The sequence below is a fragment of the Paramormyrops kingsleyae genome, chromosome 16, assembly GCF_048594095.1.
Source record: "Paramormyrops kingsleyae isolate MSU_618 chromosome 16, PKINGS_0.4, whole genome shotgun sequence".
Lineage (NCBI taxonomy): Eukaryota > Metazoa > Chordata > Actinopteri > Osteoglossiformes > Mormyridae > Paramormyrops > Paramormyrops kingsleyae.
Genome location: NC_132812.1, coordinates 21501018 through 21521100, shown reverse-complemented (window position 1 = coordinate 21521100; position 20083 = coordinate 21501018). Strand labels below are relative to the sequence as shown.

At 44.1% G+C, this 20083-nt stretch overlaps 2 protein-coding genes across 2 annotated transcripts; both read left to right on the top strand.

The window, feature by feature from the left end:
* Positions 1–7659: 7659 nt before the first annotated feature.
* On the top strand, positions 7660–16959 carry poglut2 (protein O-glucosyltransferase 2). The gene is made up of 10 exons (XM_023840149.2): positions 7660–8200; positions 8952–9157; positions 9289–9494; positions 9736–9813; positions 10112–10284; positions 11095–11332; positions 12917–13126; positions 14286–14375; positions 16030–16134; positions 16641–16959. The coding sequence occupies exons 1-10, from the start codon at positions 7965–7967 to the stop codon at positions 16656–16658; spliced, it is 1560 nt and encodes a 519-aa protein (XP_023695917.2). The 5' UTR covers positions 7660–7964; the 3' UTR covers positions 16659–16959.
* Positions 16960–17931: 972 nt separating this feature from the next.
* Positions 17932–19880, top strand: tex30 (testis expressed 30). Its single transcript, XM_023840135.2, has 5 exons — positions 17932–18086; positions 18339–18575; positions 18706–18757; positions 19059–19270; positions 19633–19880. The coding sequence occupies exons 1-5, from the start codon at positions 18069–18071 to the stop codon at positions 19807–19809; spliced, it is 696 nt and encodes a 231-aa protein (XP_023695903.2). The 5' UTR covers positions 17932–18068; the 3' UTR covers positions 19810–19880.
* The last annotated feature ends 203 nt before the right edge of the window (positions 19881–20083 follow it).

Sequence of the window (20083 nt, the reverse complement as noted above, 5' to 3'; positions counted from 1 at the left end):
GTTTGAACTTTTGCTCTTTGCTCATCACTGGGGCTGTACCTTACACTTATGTACCTTTTAAATTACAGAAATGGACTCCCCAATGTACAAACAACATTTTATGTATCCCTAATGGTATAGAAACATACCCAGAGACCATTTCTGTACCTTAAAAGGTACATTTACCTACAGCAGTTACCTACTCCTTAATTGTTATAAGCCCCAGTGACAAGCAAAGGTACAAATTGGTACCTTTTATTCTGAGAGTGTAGTTAAAACTCTGTGTCAATAAAGGTCATTTATCTCATATTTCAATGTAAAAATTGAAATGAGAAAGTAATCCTACAATGTGACACTTTCCTGCCCAGTCATCAGTCTTCTGCCATTGAAAGCTATAATCACCAGTATTCTCAGTCTTGTGTACTGTATGTGATCAAGTTCTTCATTCAATGTACTTTCTCAACTTCTTCATTTTAAATAAGGTTGTGAACACTTTAGTTTCTACACTCTTCATCTTTCAGTTCACTTTCATATCATTTCACACAGGGCTTGACTGTGGTTAAAATTCGGCCCTGGGCTTTGTGGTCCCCCACGGTCAATTTTGCCGAGTGGCAGTGGGGAGTGACATTTGTTTTGAAAGAAATGGGCCAACATTTTTGTTCCTTCAGGGTAGAAACCTATGGCAGCTAGAGAAATGCAAAAATGCAAAGTTACGGTGCATCTGTGTGTGCTTAAATGTTCAGTGGTGGCTGCCCTTGCAAGGTGGTTTCTTCGTTTACAATTTTTTTTTTGGTGGTGGTGAAACAGTATCACCCCTCTTGCATGGACATTAATTAAAGATGTCCATCCATCTGTCCATCTTCCAATAAAGGGGTACAGGGATAGGGGGCTGGAGCCTGTTCCAGGATGTATACTTTATTCAGAGACGGAGGCAGGGGGGAACCAAAGACTGCAGTCTATTGGAAGGCACACCTTGAAACATGATGATGAATTTAGAGGCAGCAGTTCATGGGCTGGCAGAGTCACCAAACAGCCGGGGAATTAAACATTTTAGGCTGCTAAATGGTTCTTGAAGTAATTGAAGGAAAACATCAGAATCGTGGGCAGGTGATGACCTCCTGAGCTGCTGCCAAGTTCAAACAGTCATTCTTCCATCTTGGCAATAATGTGAGGAGCATTTTGCACTTGTAGCTGTTGTCACCATAACCTTTTTCACGTACTGGTGACTGTACTTACTCAGTATAATAAGTCTGTAATGATTATTTTGGGTGTATGTCCCAAAACATGAACGCTGTCGTAATCTTGTGTTAGTTACTTTTTATTATGTCTATTCCCCCTTTGTTTGAGAAATCTTCTTATATTAATAAAAAAATTGAAGATGTTGGATAAATCTGGTGGTACCTTCCCAGCTGTCTGGTATTTGGCTGCCGGTGTTGAGCTGGTGTTGATCTCTTCCCTACAGTCACATGACAGTGGGTTTCCGGAAACCAACCCGATGCTTATGGCACAGAGCCTGTTTTCCATGGGCGCCCTTATATGAGGCTGTCAGTTACTGACATTTCACATCCAGTCTTCTGATTGGATCTTTCTTAAGCCAATGGGCGGACATACTCAGAGTTGGCTTTGATTTATTCATTGGTTCCGTATTGGTTTTGGTAGGCCACAGAGGCTACTTGTTTTTCTTGAGGTTAAGCATTCCTGAGTAGCATTCTTGGACAATTTGGGGGACAGCACCAACACAAGAAAGTTAAGTGAATGTAAAAATATTTTAGTTTTGATTTCTTTACGTACCTTTGCTTGTCCCTGGGGCTGCACCCTCAAGGGTCTGCCAATTGTACCCTTAGCTGTAGGTAATCGTACCTTTTAAGGTAAAGGAATGGACTCTGAGGAACATTTCTGTACCATTGATGGTACATTAATTATGTTTGTACCTTTTGGGATGTTCCTCAGAGTCCATTTCTGTACCTTAAAAGGTAAAATTATAAGGGTACAGCCCCAGTGACAAGAAAAGGTACAAATCTTTACTTTTTTTCCGAGAGTATAGATTGGGTTTTGTTTTGGCTCATACATCACAGAAAACATTTTTTTTTTCTGGCCAAAATTGATTGGCTGCATTGCTTGTTTAATTAAATATTGCGATATACTCTAAGGAAGGAAGGAATGCAGGTCTGAAATATGAAAGTAGAAGCTGAAGCAGCACTGGTTCTGGTTGTCATACAAGCCTCTAAGTCCAGATGGTCATACAAGCAATCTTTCTGGATGCACATGGAAGTTTTAATTGGCACTGAGCCTGAGATCACGGCTCTCGTGACGGATGCTCTGACGGAAGAGCTGTGAATTTTGAGAGGCAGTAAGTGAAACAAGCTGAACACAGCTGTCTGGTGGGATAAGAGGGATTTCCCATTGTAATTCTGGTTTTGGATGATGTGTGACAGGAATCACTTTGGGTTAAGAAAGGTCACTTTCCAGATTGTATTGTGAATTGAAGAGGAAATATCCAATGCTTTTTGTCATTTTAGAGATGAGTCTGCCAGTGATCTAATGTCAGGCTTCATATGTTGCAGTACTGAGACTAATGCAACTAAACACTTTTGCTAAATTTACAAAACACGTCAAGTCTACAGAACTTTTCTTGGAAAAAATATACCGTGGATTGAGTGAAGTTTGGAAATTTATTCTACAGTTCTCTAAATCAAATGTGTTGAAGCTCACACCCTTACAACAATACACAAAATATAACCAAAAAGAGCAATTTTCTGCTCGTTAATGAGTTCAGTAACAGTCGCTGGATTTCTGTAGGAGGCCTAATAATGAGAGACATGGTGATTTGCGAACTCTGCTGTAAGACAGTGTTTCCCAACTCGGGCCTCTGGCTCTTCGCTTCCCTATAAAGCATGTTAGCATGTCTGGGGAGTTGGCAGCCAGTTGACCTAGAACCCCTAACATTTGTTTTCTATCTGCCTGGCAGTTTTTGGTTCCTCTCCTCTCCTTTCTTTCTCTCTCTCTCTCTCTCTCTCTCACACTCACTCACTCACTCTGTCTCTCTCATTCTTTCTTTCCTTCCCTTCCCTTTTCCCAGTGTTTCAATTATTCTGTAAAAATGCTGCACACCCATGTAACGAGCCTTGGGGGGCGACTCTGCTGTAGAAAGCGTTATATCAAAATAACCTGAATTGAATTGATGACTTGTGCTCTCCACACACAGCTGTGAGCTCTGATGGGACCCTGCAGGAAGTGGCATCTGCTGCCACCCAAACAAATGTCTGCTGTTTAAAACAGCTTAGGCAGACCCTTCGCCCAATCACAGGATCGCTTTTCCTCCACAAACACATAAAAGCCTTCCTTCCTGTTCTTGAAATGCAATACACAGGCTGTCCATAAAGTCTTTTTACAATTTAAAAAAATTATTACAAAGGCAAATGAAAAGACAGATATGCGGAAATTATTACTAAATGAGACGTATATATTTAAGTTTTTTGCCTCATTTAATACACATCTATATGGGCACCATTAGTTGCATGAAGCACACCAAGACGGTACTGGATTTCTTGCCATGTTCGCTGTAGCATACCCTCATCAGTGGGGGCACTGGCATCAACGACCCTCTGCTTTAGATTAGTGATGTCGCCACGTTCGCTGTAGCATACCCTCATCAATGGGGGCACTGGCATCAGCGACCCTCTGCTTTAGATTAGTGATGTCGCCACGTTCGCTGTAGCATACCCTCATCAATGGGGGCACTGGCATCAGTGATCCTCTGCTTTAGATTAGTGATGTCGCCGCGTTCGCTGCAGCATACCCTCATCAATGGGAGCACTGGCATCAGCGACCCTCTGCTTTAGATTAGTGATGTCGCCGTGTTCGCTGTAGCATACCCTCATCAATGGGGGCACTGGCATCAGCGATCCTCTGCTTTAGATTAGTGATGTCGCCGTGTTCGCTGTAGCATACCCTCATCAATGGGGGCACTGGCATCAGCGACCCTCTGCTTTAGATTAGTGATGTCGCCACGTTCGCTGTAGCATACCCTCATCAATGGGGGCACTGGCATCAGCGACCCTCTGCTTTAGATTAGTGATGTCGCCACGTTCGCTGTAGCATACCCTCATCAATGGGGGCACTGGCATCAGCGACCCTCTGCTTTAGATTAGTGATGTCGCCACGTTCGCTGTAGCATACCCTCATCAATGGGGGCACTGGCATCAGCGATCCTCTGCTTTAGATTAGTGATGTCGCCGTGTTCGCTGTAGCATACCCTCATCAATGGGGGCACTGGCATCAGCGATCCTCTGCTTTAGATTAGTGATGTCGCCACGTTCGCTGTAACATACCCTCATCAATGGGGGCACTGGCATCAGCGATCCTCTGCTTTAGATTAGTGATGTCGCCGTGGCACGCGGACAATAGTACTTACAGAGGGGTGGAAATGGCTGCTTCCTCTGTGGGTGGCGTTAGGTTGCTGGGGGGTCCCTCCCACGTTGAAGGATACTGGCAGAAATTATATGGAGAATTGAAATAGGGCATCTTCCTTTTAAAGAAGTGATTCAGTAATATGGACATTTGATGATGGACTAGTGAAGGGAAAATATCATAGATACAAGCTGCTGTGCTTTATCGTGTTTTCTTTGTTGAGATTTCCAGTTACAAAGAAAATAGCATTATGTCAACTTGACCTTCGCTGATTGATTTTGAGAGATCTGTTTTCGTAGCTGTTTAAAAAAAAAAAAAGAATGTGGGCACATTTGAAACTCATCAGAAACCTGGTCTGAAGCAGTTAAACCCAACCTCAGGCACAGTTACACTTTGTTTCCTCTCTGTTTTGCTTCTCTGGCCATTGAGAGGCCTGACAATCATACTTCTTCTTATCATTTCCATATTTCATTTACTAGAGCACAGTACCAGTCCTGACTGGTATGGAGCCCTAGGCAAGTCGGCACCACCTCAGAAGGTGGGGCCCTAGGTGGCCGTCTGTGTCACCTATAGGATTGACTGGCTCTGCACTGGAAAACAAAAGCAGTACTTCTTGGAATGAATTCATTACCTTTTACATTTCTTGCCTTAAAGACTGGTAAATATCCTCTTGTTCTTGTGAATTTAGATTTAAATTGCAAATGTTTGTTCGCAGTATTTGATTTTGAGTTCTTTCTCTCAAGATTGCTGAGAATTGGTGTTCTGAAGGGGTTGCGTACTTATCATTATGCTTGTGCTTAAGGAACGACTTGAGTATGGAAATGTGCTGGTGTGTAACAAAGTGAAATTGCTGCATGTGATTCTGCAACAGCTGGATCTGCGCTGGACATTTGGATTTGATTTCGAGGCAGCCTTCGTAAGCTCCAGTGTGCTTTGTGTCTTCCGCCTTCTGCCTTCTGAGGCTTGTCCCTCTGATCTGCCTGAGACGCATGGTGATCATGGTGTTTATCGATCGCAGCATCTGGTCTTGTGTGACACCCCCCGATGGTGTGAGTTCCCGTTAACTCAGCAGGCATCGACAGCCAGAGAGAGGGGCTGTTTTTGATACTGGTCATTCCCTTTTACTAGTGCTGTCATTTTGTAAACTTCATCCACACTGAAATAGTAATTACAACAAACAAGTAAGAACGTCAAACAAGTAACATCGTCAAACAGTTTTTCCGAACGGCTACAATAAATCCCATTTCCTGAACCAAATGCTTAGTGGCCTGAACCTGTGAATCAAATTGATCACTCTATTTGCAGAACTCATTGCAAACACATTGTTACTCACTAAAACATTTTGCACTGTGATGCATTTGTACTGCAAAATGGTACACATAGGTGACAGCAATTAAACAAAACTGCAGAACAGGACACCCAATGACTCAAAATTGTTCACACTTGTCTCTAATGATGTGATGAAATCAATTATATAGAATATAACCCAGCTCAGGGTGCAGAGATGGTGGCATTTGCTGAACATTGTTTCTATCCATTGTATCAATCTGAGAGGCAGAGGAGGAAGAGGGCATGTGAAAGAGGCAGAGGAGGAAGAGGGCATGTCAAAGAGGCAGAGGGGGAATTTGAAGACAGGGAAGAGCAAGTCCAAGAACACTAATTTCAGATGAAATTCGAGCAGCTGTGCTAGACCATGTTCTTGTTCATGGAATGACAATGAGGGAAGCAGGACAAAGAGTACAACTCAAACTGAGCAGATCTCTGTGGACACCATAATCAGGAGATTCAGAGATGAGAACAAGCAATTGTTATGGTCCTTGAAAGTGCACTGTACACAGATGTACATCACTGTGCCAATATAAAGGGGGGGGGGGGGATAATTGACCAGCGTATCACTGTCAAAGTCCCTGACCGTGTTGGTGGCAACGTGACACTCCACCCAGCCATAAGTAACCAGGGGATTTTCCACTGTCATGCCACCTTGGGGCCTTACAACACTGAATATCTTATATTTCTATGTTGTGTTCAGGATGTCGTTTGAGCATGAGCAGCAAGATCTTGATCATTCAGAGCATCCTGTCTATGCCGTAGTTCAGGACAGCGATGGTTTCACAGTGGTGTCCAGATACAGGAGTGGGTCAACATCACCCATCGATTCATAAATGTCAGCCTTCCACTGCACTGCTCTTTCCTCATGGCAATGGAAGGTCTGACCGAAAAGCCGATACTGGGGAAGATGTTGTCCAGGCAATGGAGCTGGCCTGTGCTGACATGAGTGTGGCGTCATGTCAGGGCTGGATCCTGCGTGCCGGTGTTCCCCCTGGGTGTCTGGCTAGGGAGAACATTTCCTGTGACGTAGATGAGGTCCTCTGGCCTGACCCAGAACAGAGACATGATGCCAAAGCAGAATGACTAAGATTTGGCAGTTGCACAAAATGTACTATTCATTTACAGTTTTGTCTGGCTTTTTGCAGTATTGTATTTTTACTGAATGCAAGCGCTGAATACCACACATTCAATACTGTATTGCTAGCAGTACATATAGTATACAATATGTAAACTGTAACTCGATTTTGAATTTTGGAAAATTTTGGAAAATTGTGTGTGTATGTATGTATGAGTGTGTGCATGTGTATATATATTTATATAAAATAAAAATTTCACCATGAAACTATTACATGTAAAAACACTAATAAAGAAACTTAGAGTATTGTGCAGCATCCGTATATTTTAAACCATGCATACTATTTTCGCTAAAACCTTACTGGGGACAGAGCGGCGGTGAGTATGGAGTCTAAGCCAAGAAGCAGAGGACAGGACAGGACGGGATGACAACCGACTAAAAGATAAATTATGTTAGCCTACCCTCTTCCGGTGAGTGCATGCATTACAGATGAGTATATAACGTATTGCCAAAGTAGAGCGAATCTATGATGTATTTAGAGTAACTGATATGATTTTTCCACATAATCAATTCTAATTTAAGACAAAAATATTTAGATGTTTGCCTATAGCGGTATGTAAAACGTAAACGTAAAATAATAAAAAAAATAATAGCATTCACGCGAGAATTAACGGTTTTAAGTATGACAGGTTTTATATGACACGAAAATTATGGAATTCAAAAATGGGAATAAACTGGGGGACTAAAAGAATTTACGGCTGCAAGGACCGCACCGGCAAACGCCCCCAACCTCCAAATTCCAATAGTTTGAACCAATCAGCTTCAAGGTCCCCGGTGTTCTCCAATCACGGCTCCGGTCGAAACAACGAATCCGATCGATTGTTCCTGTTAATCTGGCCGCAAAAGAGGCGATCCTTTTCTTATCGGCCTTATAAGTGAGTGTACACGTTTAACGCGGTCTAACGATTGCGTTATTATTATTAGTTTGGTAAATGTTGTAAATAAAATTAGACATACAGTAAATAAAACACACATAAATGTAGCCATGGCGACAATGAGGTTTTCACCTCTGTAAATATTTTTTTTTCCCCCACTGTCTATCGGTTTAGTTCTGCATGATAAATGTGAAATTTCAGTATACTTACTGTTTCCTTTTCCTATTTAAAACAGTATGTCCAGCCCGAATTGCATCCCCTTACGTTCCCATACCCATACGGTCACGTTAAGTGTTCTCCTGTTGCGGATAACTGTGATTTGTCTAAGCGGGAGCGGCCAGACCCAGGCGGCTGTCCCCAGCCCCAGCCCCAGCCCGGCCAGAACTTTGGTTTGGGGACCGGGACTGAAAGCTAACGTTGTTCTTCCCGCTCGGTACTTCTTCATACAAGCTGCGGACAGTGCTGGAACCAAGTGAGTACATGCATACTAACCCCGGCTGCAGATCACCTCTTTTCTGCCTGTTGCAGTGACAATGTATTATTGTTTGTTAGTTCAAACATCGGAACAATGTAACCTAATGGTGACGTTTTTATTACGCGAATACGGCAAATAGTTAGGGCTCAGAACCATGACTCATTCAGATCAATGCAATAATAATTAAAAACGTGTCTTGCGTAGTTTTTTTCCTCAGTCAGAACATTTTGCCACGAACCCGTTTGTCTGTGTAGGACAGGTTGACTATGCCTGCAAATGACGACTGCTTGTGACTTTAGAAGAGTGAAATTTGTGGGTGAAAACGTTGTTATTGAATACTATGGAAGAATTAACAAAAAAGATATTTTCCCTAATCTGTGTAATATGTTGTCCCCAAATTACTGGGATATTATATATAAATAAATGGGATATTACTCTCCTGCATTTTATCTGTGAACATGATTTGTATTTCCATATACATTATATGAAAGCATTATACCACCTGCCCAGGCATGAAAATGCCATTTAAAAAGCTCTATAATTTTATGCCAATCAAGCTGACAAACAAGCAAGATACACCGTGTTCTCAATTTTCAGACATAAGTATTACACGAGACAAAAAGGTTATGATATTTTTCTCAAAATATTCCATAGACATCTCTTGAATGTCATAGCACCAGTTTTGGTGGGAAGCGAATGCTTGGTCATGCCAATTAACGTAACCAGCATCCCACCTGGAAACCTACAGCATCACGTCATCTCCCGGGGAGACCGCCTTCGAGGTGAAGATCACCGCTCCGGGCGAACACTTCACTCGTATCTGGGTGCAGGTCCTGGACCGCAGAGATGGCTCCTACTTGGTGCGCTACAGGATGTATGCTAGCTACTCATCGCTGCACATCGACGTCCTTCTCAATGGAGCCCACGTTGGCAGGTCCCCGTACGTCCTCAATGGTGAGCGCTAAAAGTGCGGCTGACCTATAGTTTTGAAAAATACATTAACATTTGTTTATGTTTACATTGGTCTTGTTTGATTTTCCTCACCTGAAACCCCCCCCAACACACACACACACACACTCACACAGGACCTGTGTACCACGAGGCCTGTATCTGCCCCCAAGCCTCGGCTGATATGTGGCTGAAGCACATGGGCTGCCCGGCCTCTGTTCCCCAGATTCAGGAGGACCTGTCCTACTTCCCCACTGTGGACCCTGACCACAATGCCCAGGAGATCCCTCGCCGGTTTGGGCAGAGACAGAGCTTGTGCCATTACACCATCAAAGACAACCAGGTATGACCGACTACGCTGCTAACGTAAAACACAAAGTATCCCTGTGCCCACATCTGCCTGTAATCTGCTTGGTTGGCTGGAAATTTCTGTCTGTGTCCTAATGTCTGTCATCTGCCCTGTGTTTAGTCCCAGTGGCCTTTTGACTCTCCTTTCTGTGGCATAATGAGTAAAAGCACAAATAGCTTGTATTAACGATGCAAACCCAACATGCCGTCGCATGACTGTGTATTTTTTTTTCTAGATTTATATTAAGACTCACGGAGAGCATGTGGGCTTCAGGATCTTCATGGATGCCTTCCTGCTCTCCCTCACCAGGAAAGTGGGTCAATTTACCTCTTTACCTCTTAATTACACAGGAGAAAATTAGCATAAGCACAGCTACTGTAGGATTTTTTGTTGTTTATATTAACATGACCTGCAGGTGGCGATATCAGACCACTGTCACTACAGAGGCATTGGAGATGAAACAGCTTTTTGATATACGGACATCTTGTGTAGCTGAGTATTTGGCTGAAGGGCAGTAATGCATTTTGACGGTATTAAGTATTATGTCGGGTCTCAGTAACGGGAGTATGGCATTATCTGCATGTTCAACATGCTGGCGCCCTGCGGTGCAGGTGAATGTTCCAGACGTGGAGTTTTTTGTGAACCTTGGCGACTGGCCGTTGGAGAAGAGGACGCCCTCTGAGGGGCTGCATCCCATTTTCTCCTGGTGTGGCTCCAACGACACGCGGGACATAGTCCTGCCGACCTACGACCTCACCGAGTCCGTCCTGGAAACCATGAGCAGGCAGGCTTCCAGTATATGTTTTATTATATATGTGTATATAGAGTCTCTGTAAACAAGTTCAATCAATGCTGTCACATTTTGGAATAGAAAAATAACATTATAATATAAATCCAAATTACTACAGCTCTGTGTATGTGACGGTATCAGAAATTACAGAGGCCTCTCCTGTTGTACCCTTGAGCAAGGGAGTAGTTTGATATTGTCACAACTTAATCATTTAAATCCAAAAGTATTTTCATGGAGAGGGACAAATGGACCCAAATTAAATATTGGGGGGGACACAGGTAGCCCCTGGTTCCTATGGCCCTGCCCATAAATCCAAAATGCAGATTTGTGTGGCACTATGGATAGAAATGTTGGATATTAGTTATTAATTTTATGGATTTAAGGTCACCTGCCTGTATTAATTATAATATGAGTTTGTTAGGGGCGGCATGGTGCTGCAGTGGTCGGCACTGTTGCCTCACACCTCTGGGACCAGGGTTCGAGTCTCTACCATAGCTCCATGTGTGTGGAGTTTGCATGCTCTCCCCGTGTCGTCATGGGGTTTCCTCAGGGTTCTCCAGTTTCCCCCCCACAGTCCAAAAACATGCTGAGGTTAATTGGAGTGACCAAATTTTGTAAGTTTATGGGTGTGTCAATGTGCCCTGCGATGGGCTGGCCCCCCATCCTGAGTTGTTCTCTGCCTTGCACCTGATAACCTCTGGGGGGTTCTGGACCCCCTGTGACTTAGGATAAGTGGACACAGAAAATGCATGGCTGGGTTTATGAGCAGCTGACCTTAAGTGATGTGTGTTTGGCTGTCTCCAGGGTCAGCTTAGACATGATGTCGGTACAGGCCAACACAGGCCCTCCATGGGGGGAGAAGAATACCACGGCCTTCTGGAGGGGGCGGGATAGCCGTAAGGAGCGCCTGGATCTGGTGAAGCTGAGCCGGGCCCACCCCGACCTCGTTGACGCCGCCTTCACCAACTTCTTCTTCTTCAAACATGACGAGAGCCTCTACGGACCACTGGTGAAGCACGTCTCCTTCTTTGACTTCTTCAAGGTGAGAGCAGGAGGCTGAGAGAAGCACAGCGGATAGACGTGTGTGGTGAAAGCCGCAAAACGTCTCTGGCTCTGTGACAGACTGGTTGGTTAGCTGATATAGTGAAAAGCTGAGTGACCTAGACCAGTTAAAACAGGCGACGACGAAGGCGACGATCGTAATATATTAGGTGCGATTACTCTACAGGGTGGCTTTTTGCTGCCTTTTTCATTAGCTTGCAGTCTCTCTCTGCCACCTCCTTTTTAGTGGAAACATGAAGCTCGCAATAAAAAAATGAGTAAATACAAGGTAGCAATTATAATAAAACCTTTGCCATAAAGTACGAATAAAGTCTGTCCTTGAGATATTAACTTTATGAGATCTTGCAGAGGATGTGGGAAGTGACACGATCCTTTCCTTCTCCAGAGTGTTACCCAGAGCTCCCACCAATCGGAAAGTCACAGAATCTGTGTGATTGTACGCAAAATGGAGAATTAACTAAATTAACTATCGTAGATGTTTGGTATCTTTAAAATGTCTGACTGTTTTTATATAAAAGGCAGTTTAGGAGTGCAGTATCTATATGGAAGTGTGTTAGGGAAGGGTTAGGAATTCTGCTGGAAGTATTCCGGGGTGAATGAACCTTCCCATGTGCTGTGCCGACCTCCCTGCTGAGTCGGTCATTGCTGCGCGGAGCACGTTTGCCACGGCCCTGGCGTCTGCAGTGAGGGACTCGGTGCAAAGTGCCCCATTATGAGATGCGAGCGTTTTCCAGTGTGACGGGGATGTGTAAGGCTAATGCCGCTGCGGCTGTGCAGTCGGACGGCCTGCTGGGATGTGGACGGGAACAAGGATGCGTATTAGCCAGTCGCTGAACCTGCGAACCACAATGAATCATTTCACATCTTTGGATTTCTGGTGGATGTGAACCTTCCTTCAGAACAGATTTTTTTAAGCTAGTTTCGAAAATCATAAATCGGGCTCCACAATATCACACTGTGGTATTTATAAAACAAAAAAGGAGAAAGTTGAAATCTCCCAAAGTAAATGACAGTGAAATAGAACTTATCTAATAGTAGAGTGTGTAAAATAAGTTGGTGGTATTGTTGCAAGTCGTGTTAAGACACAAAGCAGTGCTGACAGATGTGATTATTACTCCTGCTTACATCACGATGACAGTGCTGAAATTATATACACCGTACAGCCCTAGTCAGAGGTATTTAGGGAAATGGTGGATCTGGGGACTCAATCTATAATACGTTACAAACACAAAACAATGAATTCAAAGCTCAGACCCTTTAATGTTGGCCACTCTATCAAATTATCAGATGTACAGTACACTTTTGTATGAGGATACTTAGCTTATATAATGGATGTGGCATGTGATGGACTGGCATCCCATCCAGGGTGCCCCCCAGCTTTGTGCCCTGTGCAGCCTGGGGTAGGCTCCAGGCCCCCCCAGGACTCTGACCAGGATAAGCAGTTGGAAGATGGATAGATTGATACCCAGTGTGTTTTCTTTGCAAAAAAAATAGTATTCAATATACTGTAAATATAACATTGACTCAGAGTTAAGGAATGCATTTTCTCACTAACACCCACCAGTTCAAGTACCAGATCAACGTGGATGGCACAGTGGCGGCCTACCGGTTGCCGTACCTGCTGGCCGGGGGCAGCGTGGTGCTGAAGCAGGATTCCGGATACTACGAGCACTTCTACCGCGAGCTGCGGCCTTGGGAGCACTACATTCCCTTCAGACGCGACCTCGGCGACCTGCTGGACAAGATCCGCTGGGCCAGGGAGCACGATGAGGAGGTACCCTGCCGAGCTGCCAGCAGGAGGCCAGATCGTTGGCACTTGGGGGGTGGCATTCCTTCAAATTGCTTAATTTTGCTGCGTTCCATTTACCTCGTAGGTCAGAGCTGGGAATGACATCATACACAAATTTGTTGCGTTCCAGTATAGCAAGTCAGAATGCCATTTAGCAATTCCTTCAAAAAGCAACATTTCTTGCTTAGCCGGATAACTTGTCAGAATTAATTTACCACAGTTTACACAGCCTTTGTCTTCATTCTCTTACATTTAACTTGAACTACCTTAAATCCAGCTAAGCAAGAAAACCTACTTTCTGAAATAGGCCCTTGTTCTAGCCAGGGTCATTGTTAGCCATTGTTAGCAACACTGTAGCAACATGTCCACAGATAGCGGTTGGACAGTACTGTGTGTATGAGCAACTGAATGAGACACAGATAAGACAAAAGTATAAAACTACAGCCTTAACTTCTCTTGGTAAATGGTGCAGCCATCTTGAATTCTGAGCTGCCGATTCAACTGGGAACTTGGAACGCAGCATTAATACCATGCGTTTGTGAATGATAGGGAAGGAACAAAGGTTCAGATCATTGTTTGCGTGACTGACTGGCAGGTCCAGTTTGGAATGGACATTTACATTCCTGAATATTAATGCACTATGTGTCCATTAGTATATTGATGCCCCTACTAATTAAAGCAGTTTGCTAATGAATCTACACCTACTGCTGACACAGGTGTATAATTAAGCACAGTCTCACGATCTCCTGCAACAACCATCATCAGCAGAATGGGTGGTTGTACAGAAGAGGTTAGTGACCTTCCACTTGGCACCAGCACAGGACGCCAAGTCAGTTTACTAGATTTCTGTCCAGCCTAGAGCCACTCTGGTCTGCTGCAGGTGAAGGGGACACATCTGGAACTAAGGTCAGGGGTGAAGTGGTCGACCATAAGCTCACAGGAGGGAAACTGATAACCCAGCATCAATACCAAACATAAATGGCAGCAAATCCCACCAGCAATGTCAAAGCGTCTAATGGAAAGCCTCCATAGACAAGTAGTGGTCACTACAGCAACAAAGGGCTGATCGTCTTCATATTAATACCCTTTGCATTTGACTCCAGGGAGGCCATGACCTCATTTCCTGTCCTGTCTCTGCTTTCAGAGCAGGAAGATCGCAGCAGCTGGCCAGCAATTTGCACGGACTCACCTCATGGGGGACGACATTTTCTGCTATTACTTCAAGCTCCTCCAGGTGACAGCCTGTTTGCCATTTTTTGTTCTTCTCGCGTCTTGGCTGAACTGATGACTTAGGAAATTAATTGCTGTTTCATACATGGAGGCATGGGGGAGGCATGGTGGTGCAGTGGGGGGGGTGGGGGGTGGGTTGGGGGGTGCTGCTGTCTCACACCTTTAGCTTTGGGGCTTAGAATCCCTCCCCCACCTTGCGTGTGGTGTCGGCAGGTTTTCTCCTGCAGTCGAAAAACAGTAGTGTCCCTAAAGTTGCCCGTAGTGTCTGATTGTATGTGAATGTGTGGGTGCCCAGTGATGACCTCACATCCTGTCCAGGGTGTCCTCCTGTCTGATTGGATCCAGGCCGCCGTGACCGTGCACTGGATAAGCAGTCGAAGATGGATGGATTGATTATTATATAACTGTAACTGGGTAAAACCCCTACATGATTAGTTTTAAGAAAGCTTAGTTATTTCTTGGAATATTCTTGGTGATGCCACATTGCAATCCTGTGTCTTCTGTACTTTTATAGTGTAATAAAAAGCTTGACATTTTCAGCCTCCGCAGGAATTCTCCGCATTATCAGTTTATCTTATCTTTTGTATCTCTTCCTTCACTTTAACAAGATTTTGTCAAGGACACAGATGAGGACGGCAGCTGTAGTCTCAGGTCGCGCTGTACTGAAGGCGTGTCTGTCGGAATGCGGGTCACGCAGACCCTTTGGGTCCTGATCAGACTCCTTTTTTGACACAGTTCTAGCTCTCACCATTTGTACCCAAAGCCTCCTACACTCTGAATCCTAGCCAGCGTAATGTTCTTAATCTTTGCATAATTTATAATTTAATATAACATTAATGTGTTGGGGTTAAATGCGACTGGGTACTAAACCTGCTTCGAGGACTGTGTCACAGCAAAGTGGCTTCTTTTATGGGCCTGATTGCCATTGACATGTTTGCTATCTATAGGTTTGGCTCCTGCGTAACCTTGACACGGACGGACTGGCATCGGTGTGGGTGATGTGTGTGGCATTGCCCTCCTGGATGGTGCATTAACAACAGCACCCCCTCCACACACACACACAAATACCATCTATGGCATCTGCACGGGCACAGATCAAACTTGCTTTTAAGCAGTAGTTGCACAACAGCAGCAGGTATCTGTCATAGAACAGGGTCTATGACCAGAATGTTATGGGTTCAAATCCCAGTATGGACACGCCCGTTTTACCACTGCTGGTCTTTTGCAGTGCATTTCATTTTTATCTGTAAATATCAAGCTGTGTAACCAGGCATAGTCTGCGAATGGACTTAAGTGTGTTAACACCTTGCTTCGCTTGTTGAACACGCTCTATCTCTCAGTTTAACCAGCGCTCAAAGGTGTATAGACTCCTGGGATTGCTTGACCAAGACATATGTTTAGAAATTCCGTTTTTGTGTATTCTTATAACATTTTGAATTAATTTCAGACTTATTTACAGGAGTTCAGCGGTGAGCACCTACATTTTCACATTGAGACATTGTTTAATTTTTTTAAATTGATGTGGATATTTAGTGCCCGTAGTGACGGTTATTCTTGTTTAAAGAACACATTTACTGTGTTTTGTTGGTTGATTGACTGATTAAATTAAATTAAAGGGACAGTACGCCTTCCCTCACCTCCACCCCCTCTTGTTGTAGGCCTACGCTGCTCTGCAGATCAGCAAGCCTAAGGTGCGAGAAGGGATGGAGCGGCTGCAGCAGCCGAATGAGGAGCTTTTCCCCTGCTCCTGTCACAGACAGAGGGTATGAACGGCGGCAGCATCATCCATGCGGGAGAGCGGGCTGTGCTGAGCCAGAGCGGGCTGTGCTGAGCCAGAGCATTGCCATTGTTATTCATCACAGAGCTACTTGTCTGAATGGTGATGAAAACATGAGCAAGTTCTGCCTCTTAAAAACCTTAATCTGCAGCCATCTTTCGCAAAACTCTCCATATCTTTTCTCAGTTTCTGGTTCCTAAAACCCCTTTTTTGCTGATTACAGTTACGAGATATGTCCTTTGGAGAGTGAAGATCTTCCTTCTGTTATTTTAGTTCCTGTCTGTTTGCTTGTACGACCACAGGCGGGTTTATCTCGTTACGTCTCTTAGGACACGTTTTGTACTCTGTAGTGATTCTCTTAAAAAAAATTAAATAAAAACACAGGATTCTGGATATTCTGGGCCTTGGACCACCTCCTCACATCTTTCATGAACATATGAAACAAATATACCTATGTGTATGTGTAAAACTCTTTTGTTTTTGGATTTACAGGCCAATGATGAGCTTTGACTGATGGAGAACCACACAAATATGAAGGACTCTGTATGTGTTGCTGCAAACCTGTTTTTTATATACACATGCTGCAAGGACTTGTTATTACATTGCACAATACTATATTTTATAATAAACTGTTTTTCACTGTTATGAACTTTCTTGTACATTTCAATTTTGATTCATTTGCACATAGTATTTGTCTGTGTCACTATTAGACTGTTGTGGAAACTGCAGTAGTCATTTTGGCCTGTGATCAACAGTGAATTCTACGTTTTTTAATATATTTTAATAAAGTGTTTTCTTGATATGTTGTAAACGACCTCCCTGTAATTCCTCAGTGACCTATTATTGAATTGTGTTAGTGAACTGAATATCTGAATTTCATCCACATTCTGAGTAATTCCTCTTGGCAGTACGGCGAAGTCCTGAACTTGCCGAGTCACCATAAGGCAAAGACTAAGATGGAATATATCATAAATTTTAGCTTCATAAAAATACCTTAACCTTGAAATGTTCTCTGAGTAAAACGCTAAAATTGTGCTTACCACAGTTACATTTAAAATTGGTGCAAAATAAATGTTTTAATCCGATATTAAAGAATACCATCATCATGCCATAATTTACTGTTCAGAAATGGTATCCTATTAAAAGATATTGAGAAAATCTGTCTTAATAAAACAAGCGAATTATAACTATCAATTAATCATAGCACCTTTTGTAGACCATTTGGGCGCTATTAAATGTATTTATCCGGAATATCTGTAGACTAAACATTTTAAATTCGGTTTTGGCCTCTTCGGTCACTTGACCGTAATATATGTTCTATACACAGTGACAGAGATCGTTGAGTGTTTTCCAAGTTTACAAAAGGTGGACATTTTCTAATTTTCATACCTAATTGATTTACATTTATTTACCAGACGCTTCTGTCTAAAACGACGTACCACTGCGGCAAATACATTAATAATAACTAATAGTAATTAAACAACAAAAATTACAATAAGACTAACAAGGTCGCGCGAACAATAACATTTAATTCCTGCATTTATTTGAACTTGAGTTCCTCACGCATTAGACTTAGTTCCCTGAAAGCCTTTTGGTCTCATAAAATACGTATACAGTGCGCAAAGTGACTATGCTGTATATAAACTCTGCAATGGAGTGCAATAATAATAAAAATTTCAGGATGCTATAGGGATCCCTGCCCGTATAAGTAGCCTGCATAGTTTGTCAATGACTTTCAGGAACGTTAATGATATGTAAAAGACGAACCTTATCCTTTAAAAAAACCGTCACAAAGTAAAAAACCCCGAGACATTAGATGGCGGTATTTTGTTTTTGCGAACATTTCACAAGTTAATTTTACACAGTCCCGGTCCAGCGGAATCCTGCGATGTCCTACCGGTGTTGGTTATTTGGTTTGAAATGGAAACCTTTCATAAGGTAACTTACTTAAATACGGATCTGCGACAAAAGACAGCCACGATACATATTTATTACTTGCATCATCTGTGCAAACACATGGCGTTTACAATGAGTGCCACCGCCAAAGTTTATTTGTACGTGATCCACAGTTGGAGCTCTTATTGATGTACATAATTCTTATAGGTAGTTTACATCATGCGCAAAATGGTTATTAAATAATCAGTAATCAGAAAGTAAATGCGTATATATGTACTTGGGTGCATTTTGCAGGAAAATGTCAGAATCGCGTTCGGAGGCAGGTCCCTGGATGCGGTGCTGAGCATCCCCGGGCAGAGCACCACCGTGCGGGCCGCGCTGGTACTGACGCACGGGGCTGGCGGAGACATGAACGTCAAGCACCTGGTCTCTCTGGCCAAGGCCGCTGCCGCCGCCGGTTTGCTGTGCCTGCGGTTCACATGTAAAGGTCTCAATCTCAGCTACAGGGTGAAGGCCTACACAGCAGTTATGGTAATTCACCTGCACTCCTTTACTTTCAAAATGACTGACAGGCACACTGGTGGTTTCAGTACGGTTTTTCTATTTACTTGGGATCTTGTTTCATGATATATAGTGTCAAATAATATATTTTGCTTTGCAGGAATATCTGAGAAATCAAGAGAAGTTCACCCTAACGAGTATATTTGTGGGCGGTAAGCAGAACACAAACGCGTCGAACTCACAATACCCATAATGCATTGCTTTTGTCCTTGAGATGTCAAAATCGAAACAAATTAAAACTGCAGAAGAGGAGGCACAGCAGAGAAAATTTATTTCGGGGGGCAGGCAGTGTGAAGAGTGTGCATTTATGCTGTTCTTTTTGTACATACTTTAATTAGCAGTGACTTGGAACTCAAACAAGCGGCCATTTGTTTTAGATCTGCCTGTCTAGCCACATGCTACATGCTAAATGTCTCCCTGAAATGCATGTTTTTTGTGTGTGTCAACGCTCAGGCCGTTCGATGGGGGCTCGTGCCGCAGCATGCCTGACCAATCAGCTGAGCACAGGGGTGGGTGACGTTCCACACGGCCTGGTTTGCCTGTCCTTCCCGCTGCACCCTCCGGGCCAGACGCACACACACCGACAACGCAGTGAGGACCTTCGCAGTCTGGCAGGGGTCCCTGTGCTGTTTGTGTCCGGCACTGCCGACGACATGTGTCAGCGGGTAAGGATGCGCCGCAGACCGCCAGTGGGTAGGTCTGCAAGGTCCAGGTACAGTCCAAAGGCACCGTGTTCATCTCACATGGTCATGTGCGACAGAACGTGCCTGAACTGATTGAGGTCTTCCACGTTTTTCACAGCGCAGACAGACTGAGGGTGGAAACTCAGTGTTATTGAGATGAAATTTGGTCCACTAGCCAAATAATTTAAAAAATTCATGATTCAAACAGATTCTGTTTTTTTAGAATCTTGCCATATCGATCAAACTGAGCTTTATAAATAAATTCCTTGCTGCAATTTCTTTAATTGTTTTTGAGGAAAATTTCTGTCCTGGGTTCTTAAATGATATTTCTTGATGTAATGCAGAGTCTCCTGGAGGATGTGACCAAGCACATGAAGAGCCCAACTACAGTCCAGTGGATCGAGGGGGGCAGCCATGGGCTGGTGGTGAAGGGGCGGGCGGAGGACGAGGTGCTGGCCCAGGTGAACTCCTGCATTGTGACCTGGATCTTGGAGCATGTTGACCGTGCCACCTCCCCCTGACCCCTCCCCCTGACCGTGCCACCTCCCCCTGACCGTACCACCTCCCCCTGACCGTGCCACCTCCCCCTGACCCCTCCCACCTCCCCCTGACCGTGCCACCTCCCCCTGACCCCTCCCCCTGACCGTGCCACATCCCCCTGACCGTGCCACCTCCCCCTGACACCTCCCTCTGACCATGCCACCTCCCCCTGACCGTGCCACCTCCCCCTGACCCCTCCCCCTGACCGTGCCACCTCCCCCTGACACCTCCCTCTGACCGTGCCACCTCCCCCTG

Excerpts from the sequence above, each read along its gene's own strand:
- poglut2 (XM_023840149.2), top strand. The coding sequence starts at position 7,965 with ATGTCCAGCCCGAATTGCATCCCCTTACGTTCCCATACCCATACGGTC. Across the intron at positions 9,495-9,735 it reads ACACCATCAAAGACAACCAG|ATTTATATTAAGACTCACGG; the intron begins GTATGACCGACT and ends TTTTTTTTCTAG. Across the intron at positions 9,814-10,111 it reads TGCTCTCCCTCACCAGGAAA|GTGAATGTTCCAGACGTGGA; the intron begins GTGGGTCAATTT and ends CCTGCGGTGCAG.
- tex30 (XM_023840135.2), top strand. Across the intron at positions 18,576-18,705 it reads AGGCCTACACAGCAGTTATG|GAATATCTGAGAAATCAAGA; the intron begins GTAATTCACCTG and ends TTTGCTTTGCAG. Across the intron at positions 19,271-19,632 it reads CCGACGACATGTGTCAGCGG|AGTCTCCTGGAGGATGTGAC; the intron begins GTAAGGATGCGC and ends GATGTAATGCAG.